General features: G+C 47.1%; 1 protein-coding gene across 1 annotated transcript; it reads right to left on the bottom strand.

The window, feature by feature from the left end:
- Positions 1–960: 960 nt before the first annotated feature.
- On the bottom strand, positions 961–12,562 carry Chrnb1 (cholinergic receptor nicotinic beta 1 subunit). The gene is made up of 11 exons (XM_005349758.3): positions 12,501–12,562; positions 12,272–12,411; positions 11,667–11,711; positions 10,859–10,968; positions 10,637–10,745; positions 10,233–10,380; positions 9,108–9,317; positions 4,638–4,861; positions 3,494–3,666; positions 3,011–3,158; positions 961–2,770 (listed from the first exon to the last, which is right to left on the bottom strand). Exons 1-11 carry the CDS (start codon positions 12,556–12,558, stop codon positions 2,630–2,632), a joined length of 1,506 nt encoding a protein of 501 aa, XP_005349815.1. The 5' UTR covers positions 12,559–12,562; the 3' UTR covers positions 961–2,629.
- Positions 12,563–12,766: the final 204 nt, after the last annotated feature.

Below are 12,766 nucleotides of genomic sequence, written 5' to 3'. Positions count from 1 at the left end.
GGATGTAGCTCAGTTGAGAGCTTGCCTAGCATGCAGGAAAACCTGGGTTTGTTTCTCAGTCCAACATGGTGGCACGCACCTCTAATACAAGCACTTGGGAGGTGAATGCAAGAGGATCAGAAGTTCAGGGCCATCCTCAGCTACACATAGAATTCCACACTAGTCTGGGCTTCACGGGCCACTTTCTCAGAATACAGTGCCGCCGCCTCTAGAAACATCCTCAAGGAGTACAAGTGCTAGGCTCAAGACTTCTGAGTCCCAGCATAACCTTTGCCTTAAACCAGGTCCTACTCCTTTTCTAGTTTGAAGGTCCACGGGGGCAGAAACTGTAGCGTGGCCATCAGAGCCCTTCTTCCACTAGTGTCCTCACTGGCTTCATCTGGCCTGCTGTGTATTCCTCCCGTGTTGTACAGGGGTGGTTGGGAACATGAGGAAGGCTGGTAGGGTAGATGGGAGCTTCAAGGAATTCTGGCGAGAGCTCCCTGGCCGGAGTGGACAGCCACTGAGAAGCCCTAGTGGGTTGCCGCCAACAGCAGCTGCAGGAATAGTGTCGCTGGAGTTGTGTAAACATTTTCAAGAGAAGCCTGAAATCCAATGTCTGTGAAATACACACATTTTAAAGGTACCAAGCTTCCCATATTTTTCCTTTAATTTCATGTGTGTTTTGTTTGCATGTGGGTGCACCACAAGAGTACTGTGCCAGAAAAGAGGGTATTGGATCCCCTGGGACTGGAGTTACATATGTGGGTGTGGGAATCAAAGCCTGGTTCTCTAGAAGAGCAGCCAGTGCTCATCACCTCAGAATCATCTCTATCCAGCCCTTAATTCAAATTTAAAATTATACGCCTTTAATCCCAGCACTCAGGAAGCAGAAGCAAGTGGATCTCTGTGAGTTTGAGGCCAACCTCGACTACATACGTTCTAGGCTAGCCAGGGCTACATAGCAAAACCCTGTCTCAAAAACAACCAAAACAAAACTGCCAGTAGGGCATGGTGATGCATACCTCTAATCTACTCCAAATGCAAGAAGATGGAACATTAGAGGCTGTATAGTAAGCTGGCGGCCAGACTGTACAACTTACTAAGACCCAGTTTCTAAAAACAAAGCAGGCTTGGTGGATTATGCCCATGATCCCAGTACTTAAAAGAGGCAAAAGTATCAAGAGTTCAAAGTTGTCTCAACAATATCAAAACCATGAGCTCAAAAATGAAGGAAAAATAAGGGTTGGTAAGTAGTTACCTATTGTTTGCAAGGACTTAGATTCAATTTCAACTATTCCAAAAAAAAAAAAACAATAAATATTGTAAGCTCAAGAACACAGGCAAAAAAAAAAATACAAAATAAAACACCATTTCAAAGCTGTGACATATGAATTCCCTATGGGCATATACTACTTTCTGCTTCATTTTACAGATATAGAAACATTCTGAGTGGTTTAGTGGTATGTGTGCCAAAATTAGAACTTGAATAAGGTTGTTTGTGTGAGACAGGCTCTTGTTCTGTAGCCTAACCGGGGTGAAACCCACAGCAATCCTGCCTCAGCCTTCCAATACTGGGATTCTAAGTATGAGTCACTATGCCTGACTTGAATAAATGAGAAAATGAGACCTCTCTCCCTCTCTCTCTCCCTCCTTCCCTCCCTCCCTCTTCTCATTCTCTCAATTTAGACTGGTCTTAAATTCACTATGTAGCAGACTTTGGCCTTGAATCCCCTTGCCTCTGACTTCCAAGTTCTGGTATAACAAGCATTCACTACCACTCTTGGATCTTCTTTTTGTTTTGTTTTGTTTTCAAAACAAGTTTCCCTATGTAGCCTTGGCCGGTCTGGAACTTGCACTGTGGACTAGGCTGGCCTCAGACTCTGAGATCTGCCTGCTTCTGCCTCCCAAGTGCTGGGATTAAAGGTGTGTGCCACCACCTCCCAGTCACTCCTAGATCTTTAAAGATTTTGTTTTGTTTTGATTTTAATGTTTCCTCATTGCAAATGCAGACCTTTAAGAAATAACTTTTCAATCTAAAGGTGGCAAATGTTACAAAAATATATAAATTATAGAAAGTTAAAAAGACAAAAATGATTAATCACAACATTCTATTGTAGGCAGTATTTTTATATATTTCAGAATTTCCCCCCTATCTTCATGAAATGAATGTTAAGCACTCATAGGCTAGAACCTGTGTACATTGCTAGGGACATCAGAGTAGCCAACACATTTCCTGTCCTCAAAAGGCTTACAATCTATTACTTATGACTTGTAATTCTATTTCATTAGAGATCCAAGCTACAATTCAGTGTAGCTTCAAGAATCCAAACCCATGTGTGCTGGCTCACCAGGCCTGGAGTCCCAACACTTGGTAGGTTAAGGAAGTAACATTGCTGGGAGTTTGAGGCCAGCCTGGGATACATAGTTCCTGGCTAGCCTGGACCACAGAGTGAGACTCTGTCTCAAAAATAACAAAAACAAAAAACCCAGCAGACGAAATCCTAAATAATGGCATTTCAAGTGGGTCCAAGGCACCTGCCTCCTAGCCATAGCCCCACTTCAGCGCCTTCCCAGAAACTAGATTCTTGCAGGAGCGGTTGCATCTTCAGATCTCCTGCCACTCTTGGTAAACAAGTTCCTCGGGTCTTCAAGGAAAAGGTTCAGGAGGGGGCAAATGGTACGTGGCATCTAAGAAAATGACCAGGGTCCCGACGCTTGTGAAGACGATGAATGTCCAGAGGAAAAGACGATCCACAACCATAGCCACAAACTGCCAGTCCTCCTTCAGCTAAGGGTAGGCAGGAAAAAATAATAATAAAGCTCCAGGGCCGGAGCCCTGTAAAGCCCACCCCTTAGAGAAAAGGGCAATTAGCACAAACCAGGCCACCAGATACTATGAAAGAGCCAGTTAGCAAGCGGGAGGAGGGAGAAAAACAAACACACTTCCAATCAGAAACGGAAGCGACTGCTAGGGGCGGAGCTTGAGCTTTGGGGTGGAGCCTGCGGGCTTCAAACTCATTGGACTTACTGCATCGTGGTCCTCCTGTTCCTGCAGCTGTCGGGCTATGTAGCTGATTGAAGAAATGACCTCGCGTAGCTCCTGAGGCAGACCTACAGTACGGGTTGGGCCATCGATAAATCGTCGCAGGTCCGGGGCAGATAATTCAGGCTGAAACCTGAAGGGGAGAAACTGTTTAGCCACACACGGGGTTCAAAGAGAAGAAGCAGTTCCGGTGGCCTAGACTCTACTCCAGCTGCCTCCTCCAATAGCCTTGTATTTCTCAAAACCTGAGGAAACCCTTCTGATCTCCCTGCCAGCACAGAGCTCTCCAGACTTTCTCAAACTTCTGGTTCTTTAAACTTTAAAATGCCACCTTCTCGAAAAGCAAGCCGCATCCGGGTTACTACAACTCCCATGATGCTAGACAACACTATCTCTGGGAGCTTTTCCATGGTCTTCTGGGAGCTGTAGTTCTTCCTTGCCCAAGTGACTGATGCATGTTGGTCTTACCTGTTAAATTTCGGGAAAAGAAAATCACTTGGAGGCTTCCGGATGAAATATTCATCAGTTCCTCGGTCCCAGCCACTTCTTGGAGGAAAAGAGTGGTGTGGTTCGGGCAGTTGGTCTCTTTCGGGTTTGGGCCTTTTCAGACCCAGATATGACGGGAGCTTGTGAATGAAGATCTATGGAAGTGGCATATTGAGGGCTTTAATGCTTTCCAGCCTCCTTGGAAGCAGCGATCTATTCTACTCCACGGGCTCATTCCCGTGCATGCGCACTGATGGACCCACCGAGCTACACTGACAGAAATGTAACTGCACAATTTACAATGCTTTCTTTTTGAGACAGGATTTTTCTGTGTAGCCCTGGCTGCACAGGCTGAACTCAGAGGTCTGCCTGCCTCTGCCACCATGATACTGCTGCTTAAGAGATTTTTAATGAGGGTTGGAGAGATGGCTCAGTGGTTAAGGTCTTCCAGAGGATCCTGCTTCGGTTTGGGCATCTGATCTCTTCAGGGCTCCCCAGGCACCAGGCTCATGTAGTAGTGTATATTCATCCACATAAAATCATTTTTTTAAGAGCTCTTTTATGCTGGTAGTGGTGGCTCACACTTTTAATCCCAGCACTCAAGAGGCAAAGGCAGGCAGATCTCTGAGTTCAAGGATGGCCTGGTCTACAGAGTGAGTTCCAGGACAGCCAGGGCTACACAGAGAAACCCTGTCTCAAAAACAAAACAAAACAAAAAGCTCTTTAACGGGCTGGGAGTTGTCCTGAACAATTAAGGGTTCAAAAGTCTTCCACCCTGATGGCATTTACACTGAGGCTTCCCTGGCCCTCTGAATGAGCAGAATGGATGAAGGGCATGCAGGACCCAGGAAGCGATGAGGATGGGAAGGCAGAATGAGCTGTGTGGCGTTCTACCATCCAGCAGGCTTCCGCACTTCAACACCATGCCAGCTGGAGTTGAGTCCAGCCTGGTGGGTGGAGCAGCTTCTGGACACAAAGCCAAACACAAGGATGCTCTTCCTTCTTTTAATATTTTTTCTGTCATTTGCAGACAGGGCCTTACTGTTAGCCCAGGCTAGCCTCATTCTTTCCCACACCGGGTTGATTGTAAGAACAGGAAGTAGGACATGTTGGAGATCTCTCTTACCTGGCGGACCCAAAAGGGCATTTGGTGGGTGTGGGGTGAGCGATGGTGCAAGTTGAGGACCACAACGCTAAGGATGACTGAGAAAGTAACGAGGATCATGGTAAACATGAGATACTTGATAATGATGGGGACTGCCAGGGAGGTCTCGGGCACTTTGTCTGCCAGCAGCAGCAGGAATACAGTAAGGGTCAGCAGGGCAAAGATGGAAAGCCCCATCTTCTCTCCTTGGAAGGCAGAGGAGAAACCAGAATTAGTCCCTTTTTAAAAAACAAACAAACAAACAAAAAACCCACATTTTATTTTATTGAGACAAGAACTCTCTATGTAGTCCTGACTGGCCTGGAACTTGCTGTGTAGCCCAGGCTGGCTTCAAGATCACAGAGATCCTCCTACTTCTGCCTCTCACGTGCTGGGATTAAAGGCATGGGCTAACACACTATCAGAAGTATTAGTCTTTATCAGAAGGAAGCCTCTAAGGCAAAATCAATGGTCATGTTTCCAACCTAAGGGTAGGCTTTTGGGAAAGTCATTTGTTGACAAATCTCTCTGCTGTTTGTTCCTCCAGCCCAAATTTCCTCTGAACTTTAAGCTTCCATCCAAATGCCTACTCATCCTTTCTGTTGAATATGTAACAGAATCCCAAACTTAACCTGGCTACAACCTAATTCCCTCACCATCAAAGCTGTTCCAGGTTTGGCAGCAAATGCCTTAATCAGCTGACCCACATCTCCAGGTCTGTTTAATTTTTGAGACCAGATGTCACATGTCTTAGGCTTGCTTTGCACTCACAATTCACAGAGGATGTGGTGTAGGAGGTCCTTCTGTATTTGTGTTGCTTTCATTGGTTGAATAAAGAAACTGCCTTGGCCTTTTGATAGGGCAGAACTTAGATAGGCGTGGAAAAGAGAACTGGATGCTGGGAAGAAGGCAGTGTGGCAGACCCCATGGCTCTCCTCTCCGAGACGGATGCTGGTTAGATTAATGCTCTTAAGCCATAGTCAATTGGTGATACACATTAATGGAGATGGGTTAAACTAATATGTGAGTGTTAGCCAATAAGGGGCTGGAGATAATGGGCCAGGCAGTGTTTAAATGAATACAGTTTCTGTGGAATTATTTTGGGGGTTAAGCTAGCTGGGCGGCCGGGATGAAAAGCAGGCCCTCTCTCCTTCAACAAGGATGACCTTGAACTTCTGGTCTTTCTACCTTCAGCCCCATCCCAAGGGCTAGGATTACAGAGTTTTGCTACTATGTCTAGTTTATTCTCTGAGAGGGGTCAAAGGCTTCATGCATAATAGGAAAATACTTTTCCCTGTCAGCTACATTCCTAGCTCTTTTTCGAGACAAGACCTCACTTTGTACTGAGAGTGACCGGCAACTCTTTGTGTAACCTAGGCTAGCTTCAAACTCTTGATTCTCTTGTCTCTGAGAGCTAGTATATAGGAGTCCACTCCCATTTTAATCTTCCCAAACCTCTTCCTGTTTTACTTTCTTTTTTAAAATTTGTCTAGAAGTCAGGCATGGTAGCACACACCTTTAATCCCAGCATTTAGGACGCAGAGGCAGGCAGATCTCTGAGTTCAGGGCCAGCCTGGTCTACAAAGTGAGTTCCAGGACAGCCAGGGCTACAGAGAAATCTTGTGTTGAAACAAAACAAAACAAAACAAAACAACAATAACAACCGAAAACTTGTCCTTTTCTAATGTATGACAGTAAACATTAGTTTGTTGACTGACTTCCCCACTAGAATGTAGACTGAGGAAGGTCGGTGGTTTTATTTTCTTGTTTGTTTGTTTACAGATGGGTTCTGGAGGCTGAACTCAGGGCTTCATGCATGCATACAAGGTAAACACTCTACCAACTATACTATGTCTCTTGCTATGTCCCCTCCCCGCAGTGCTAGGGATGGAATCCAGGGCTTCCTGTATGGCAGACCAGCTCTACCTATACCTGCTCCAGATCTCTACACTGAGCTACAGCCAATCAATTTTATTATTTTTATTCCCTGATGCATTTCCAGTGCCTAGCATATCACAGAATTCCACAGATATAGTTGCATGAATGAATATACCAATCTCTAGTTTTTCCAAGAACAATATAGCAATTTGAAGACTCTAAAAATAAAACGGTATACAAAAGAGGCCGGTTCTTTCTGTGTCATACAAGAGGCCTTACAAACTTTATGAAAGGTATTGAAATAAGCCATATGGTTCGCTCTATTTTGGTCCTGTAATATTAGGTTTCAAGATTGCCCTGTTCTAGAAAGGAGTGATTATACTTGTAAGTAGGTTCCTTTTCTTTTTAACATTGTACGCGTGTGTGTGCGCATGTTCCTGTCACAGGGCACCTAGAGATATTCAAGAACAACTTGTGGGTTCCATATCGGACTCAAGCCCTCAGGCTTGGTAGCAAGCGTCTTGCCTGCCGAGCCTTCTTCCTGGACCTGGAAGTGTATTCTCCGACTGCATCTCTCTCTCTTCCTGGGTAGAGGACTTGATTGATGCCAGAGATGAGGAAAATACAGAGTTTTGTTTATTCGTTTTCATATTTGCTTACTATGTTTTTTGATTTTTTTTTTTGAGACAGGCTCTTGCTTAGGAAGCTCCAGTAATCTCATACTCAGTGGTCTCAAACTCTTGGTAATTCTCCTGCCTCAGCTTTCCAAGCGTAGGGAGGGAAACTCTAGAAGCAAGGTCTCTGAGTAGGACTGCTACTGACCTGAACACGATGCCAGACAAATGCATCGGCTCCCTCAGCCTCTTTACCCTTCTCTAGAATTTGGCACTTACCTGAAAGGTTATATAAAGATTAGAATTAATACGTAAAATTCTATTGTATTGCCTTACATCAACTGCTCAAAAGTAATTAAAAACAAACAAAAAAAACATTTGCATAGATCCAGCTAGGTACTGGGTATAGTTTTATTAACCCAGTTAATCTTCAGAATAATTCTATGCAGTAGGGACACTGGCTGTCCCATTTCCTGACCAGGGGACTCAGACACACAGTCATTATGGAATTTGACCAGGGTTACCGTGTTACTATATTATATGTACTTCCTTATAGAGAAAAGGGAGACTGCCAGTTAAGGCACCAGTTGATGTCTGAAGGGAGGAGGGGGTTATTTGCTAGGAATGGGAAACAGAAAAAGGAAAGTTGGCTTAGCTTAGAATTTGGTTTGTCGTGGACATGGGAACTCCATGAATGCGAGGCTGGGACTCCAGAGGGAAGAGTGAACGTGTTACTGGTGAGGACAAGCCAGCAGCAGAGGGGGTGCAGGGCCTGTATTGGGGTTTAATTGTGCATGGGGGGAACCTTGGATTGCTGATATCCAACTGATGAGGGTTTGAGTTGGCAAGAAAACTATCCTGGGTGCTAGAGAGATAGCTCAGTAGTTCAGAACACGTACTGCTTGTCAAGATTAGCCTCGGTTTGTCAATTTGACATATGGGAAAAAGAAACTTCAGCTGAGGAATTCCCCGTGGGTGTGTATGGGGGCACTTTCTTACTTGCTAATTGGTGCAGGAGAGCCCAGCCCACCATGGACAGTGCCATTCCTGGGGGGGGGGGTCCTGGATCGTGTAAAGAAAGGAGCCCAGCAGAATAAGTCAGGGGAAGCCAGTCAGTAAGCAGTGTTCCTTCATGGTCTGTGCTACTTAGCTTGAGCTCCTGCCTTGGCTAACCTCAGTGATGAACTGTGACCTGTAAGTCAAATAAAACCCTTTCCTCCCAGAACTTGGTTCCCGTAAGTCTTTTATCACAGCTACAGAGAAACAAACTAGACCACTGCTCAATTCGAGGACAGGAGTTCAGCTCCCAAAGCCACTGCTCTATCCGGGGACTGGAGTTCGGCTCCCAAGGCCCACCTCAGGAGGCTCACAAATGCCTCCTGGAACTCCATCTGCAAAGGATCCAGTGCCCCACTTCTGACCTCCATGGGCATTTGAGTGCGTACACACACACACACACACATCTTTTCTGGGGGGAGGGGATTGAAACAGTGTTTCTCTATATAACAGCCCTGGCTGTCCTGGAACTTGGCACCACTGCCTGGCTCACACACACATACATCTTTTGTTTGTTTTTGGTTTTTTTAATGATTTTTTTTTTTTGAGACAGGGATTCTTTATGTAACTTTGTACTCTCTCTCTGTAGTCCAGGCCAACCCTGAACTCACAAGGTGTGTGCCACCTCCCATTGGCTTCACACATCCTTTTTTTTTTTTTTGGTTTTTTGAGACAGGGTTTCTCTGTGGCTTTGGTTCCTGTCCTGGAACTAGCCCTTGTAGACCAGGCTGGCCTCAAACTCACAGCAATCTGCTTGCCTCTGCTTTCCGAGTACTGGGATTAAAGGCATGCATACATCTTAAAAATACAAAACAAAGCAATAAAAAAACCCAACCCAACCTGGACTAAAGGCGAGGAGGAAAGGCTGGGCTGGTGATCCGGAGCTGAGACCCTCGCTGTTTACCTGCATCTGGCGGGAGGTAGAAGACAAAGATGGCCAGGAGAGTGATGAGGACACACGGGGCAATGACGTTGACCAGGTAGAAGAGGGGCTTCCGCCGAATAATGAGATAGAAGATAACTTCCTCGCGATGTCCTTCCTTCCCTCCTCTAGGATCCCCTGGAAGTTGGATTAACCTAGAAGGTTTGTGGATAATCTCCCATTGGCCATTCTCTGGAGGGGGGGACAGAGGAGGCAAACTCAGGTGCAGTAGCTGTCCAGTTAGTGCCTGGGATAGCACACTGCTAGGCAGCCTTTCTCCAATAAACTTAAACCACTCTCAACTTCCATACTTTTCTGTTTTAATAAAAATATTATTATTAGGGGGCTGGAGAGATGGCTCAGAGGTTAAGAGCATTGCCTGCTCTTCCAAAGGTCCTGAGTTCAATTCCCAGCAACCACATGGTGGCTCACAACCATCTGTAATGAGGTCTGGTGCCCTCTTCTGGCTAGCAGGCATACACACAGACAGAATGTTGTATACATAATAAATAAATAAAATTTTTTTTTGTTTTTTTTCGGGACAGGGTTTCTCTGTGGCTTTGGAGCCTGTCCTGGAACTAGCTCTGTAGACCAGGCTGGTCTCGAACTCACAGAGATCCACCTGCCTCTGCCTCCCGAGTGCTGGGATTAAAGGCGTGTGCCACCACCGCCCGGCAATAAATAAATATTTTTAAAAAAAAGAATCAGTGTCTCATCTGGCTAGTGGTGGCAATGCCTCTAATCCCAGTATTCGGGAGGCAGAGGCAGTTGGATCTCTGTGAATTTGAGGTCAGCCTGATCTACAAAGTGAATTCTAGGACAGTCAGGATTGTTACACAGAGAAACCCTGTCTCTAAATTAACTAATTAATTAATAATAAAAGAAAGAAAAAAAGATCAAGGTCTCTGAATGTAGTCCAGCCTGGCGTTAAATGTGCAGCAATCCTCCTGCCTCAGCCTTTCAAGCACTAACATTGAAAGTATTTGTCACCACACTTGGCTTCAGTGTCCATATTTGCAGCATTGCTAGTTATCCCCACCTTGCTGACCCCACCCATGTACCGGAGCTTGTTTGTCACCCTTGAACGTGAGACCCTCTCCTACTCACCAATGAAGGTCCCTTCATGAATGTAGATTTCCTGCCTCTCCTGCCCGTCAGGACCCAGGCCTGTCTTCAGGCTGACCTCAGAGCTGTCATAGCTGTAGGAACTAAACACCATGGTGCAATTCTGCCAGTCAAAGGGGAAGTAGGTGACCTGAATGGAAGGGAAGACACTGAAGCTGCCAGAGGACTGGGAAGGACTAGGGAAGTTTGGGAGGTCATTGGATGGCGGTTACAAAAGAGAAGGGGTCATCAGGGAAATGGCAGAGAATTGATACGGAAGACTGAAAACCAAAGAAAGTGTGCAGGGCTATGGGAAGTCGGGGCAAACAAGAGGTAAGGGTCAGGAGGGATGCAGGACTGGGAGCAGCTGGGGAGTGAGGGAGTCGGAGGACAGACAGCCTGGAAACCTGGATGCTGCAGCTGCTGCGATACAAGCCAGGGGGTTGCCAGCGCACAGAGCCCTCGGAGGATACCACGACGTTAATGTCCAGAGCAATGTCAAAATTTCCGTCATTGCTGCAGGAAAGAGATCCTTTCCTATGGGATCTGGATCTGTCTTCCGGACACCCTCCCCAGCCACACCTCATAACAGCCCCACCACGTGCCCCCAGGCTTTGGAAAGACTCAACTTGTTCATTAGCACCACATCAGGGAGCCACACGGATTCAGCGGTGATGCCAAGAGAGTCGATGCCATCATGTTCTGCAGGATCCCAGCTTAACCTGTAGTCTGTCCACTCCTAAGGAACAGAGGCTAAAGGGCTGCTCAGGCCAGAGGCCGGGGAGAGACTTAGGATGTCAGAGAGGGTACCCAGGAAGAGGGTGCAAAGGGGAGTAGCTCTGGCCTGACCTGTGGGGCAAGGGGAAAGGGCTCTGGCTCTGCCTCCAGTCTCTGGCATTCACACCAACTGTTTCCTTCCTCTTGCACTCAGCTCTATTATTTTAGTCTCTAAAATCAGATAGGGGGCCTGGAGAGATGACTTAGTGGGTAATGGCCCTGAATCTCTTCCAGAGGACCAAGGTTTGATTCCCAGCGCCTACAAGGAAGTCACAACCTGCTGTAACTCCAGTTCCAGGGATCAGACGCCCTCTTCTGGCTTCCATGGGCACTAGGCATGCATGAGGTGCACAGACACGCATTCAGGCAAAATACCCATACACATAAAATAAAATAAAACAAATTAAAAAGTAATTGTTCAAAAGCTGTGTTAGACATCCTCTACTACAGTGGCTTTAAAGGATCAGAATACAAATTAATGACGCCAAATTTGTGTTTTAAACAGTTAGGAAGGAATTGTTTATAGAAGCTTCCTTTTCGGTTATTATATATGTGTTTTATGAAGTCATTATACAAAAAAAAATCTTACTGGACTGAGCATTCCAAGAGATTAATAAAATGTGGCAGGATGCCCTTCCCTAACCCACAGGGTCTCCATACCAGGTCTAAGTACACCTTTGTGCTCATTTCTTCATCCTTCTCGTTCTAGAAGGGAAAATTTTAAGGCAGAAATGAAATGGAGTGGGAAGAAATGAAGGCTCGGGGTCACTTTCTCAAAAAAAAAAAAAAATCTACCCCCTTTCTCTAAGCTGCATCTTCTTGGGTACAAACCCCATCTTACAGAAGGTAAGTGGGTATCACCTGCCTCTGCCTCGAAACACCAGATCTTGCCCCCGCTTCTCTTGCCTTTCACCTCCAGGTTCAATCACGGGCCACACCCAGTGGCTAGTCCACAGAATCTCCGCCCCGGGCTGTTCTGGACTCCCTGAACACACAGCTCTGCTGGACCAGGCCGGAATACAACACGGCCCCGTCTTGAGGTCCTCCCCCTAGCCGGTCCTTCGGCCTCAGCTCCGCCTCAAACCCCGCCCACGGGCGGGTTAACAGAGCAGCAGCATTCAGGACCCGTCAAATAGGACACGCCCACGAGCTCGTTCATTGGTTCTTGTTTCCATCCAATCTCCGCCCATAGCCTGTCCATCTCACCTCAGACCCCGCCCCCAGTCTGCCCCGCCCAGCGACCTCCACCCACAGGGCGCCCTCACCAGGCTGATGAGCTGCGCCAGGGTGAGGCCGATGCTGACCCCGACGCGGTCTCCCACCTCCCGCGCCGGCCGCACCGAGTTATCATAGTCCGAGAAAAGTTTCTCAAGCAGTCGGCCTTCGGCTTCCGAGCCGAGGGCGCCTGGCGAAGGAAAGCCCTAAGTGACCCTCGGGTGGCTGGCCGCGACCATTGCTCCTGTCATTGCCTCTTCAGGGCCCAGACTGACTTACCTGGGGCGAGGGGTGCCCCGAGCACCCCCAGAAGCAGCAGCAGAGCCCCAAAGGTCATGGCCCTGCCGCTTCGCTCAAGTGAGTTTGTCCGGAGAGCGGCCGAGGCCGCCAGGACAGGGGAAGTGACGAGGCGCCCAGGAATGTGCACCTGTTGTCGGGGGACCAACCGCCAGCCCACCCGCCCCGCCCTCTAGACTTGGTCCCGCCCGGAACAACTGCGGTTCCCCTCCACTCACAAATGTCAGACCACACTCGGGTTGTATAAA

The sequence above is a fragment of the Microtus ochrogaster genome, chromosome 7, assembly GCF_000317375.1.
Source record: "Microtus ochrogaster isolate Prairie Vole_2 chromosome 7, MicOch1.0, whole genome shotgun sequence".
NCBI classification, from domain to species: Eukaryota; Metazoa; Chordata; class Mammalia; order Rodentia; family Cricetidae; genus Microtus; species Microtus ochrogaster.
This window is presented reverse-complemented; position numbering and strand designations above follow the sequence as displayed.

What these genes read in the sequence shown, in the direction of transcription:
- Chrnb1 (XM_005349758.3), bottom strand. Translation starts at nt 12,558, where the DNA reads ATGACCTTTGGGGCTCTGCTGCTGCTTCTGGGGGTGCTCGGGGCACCC. An exon ending in TGGCGCAGCTCATCAGCCTG is followed by an intron (nt 11,712 to 12,271) that starts GTGAGGGCGCCC and finishes TTTCCCTTCTAG; the next exon opens with AACGAGAAGGATGAAGAAAT. An exon ending in TGCCCTTTTGGGTCCGCCAG is followed by an intron (nt 3,667 to 4,637) that starts GTAAGAGAGATC and finishes CCACTTCCATAG; the next exon opens with ATCTTCATTCACAAGCTCCC.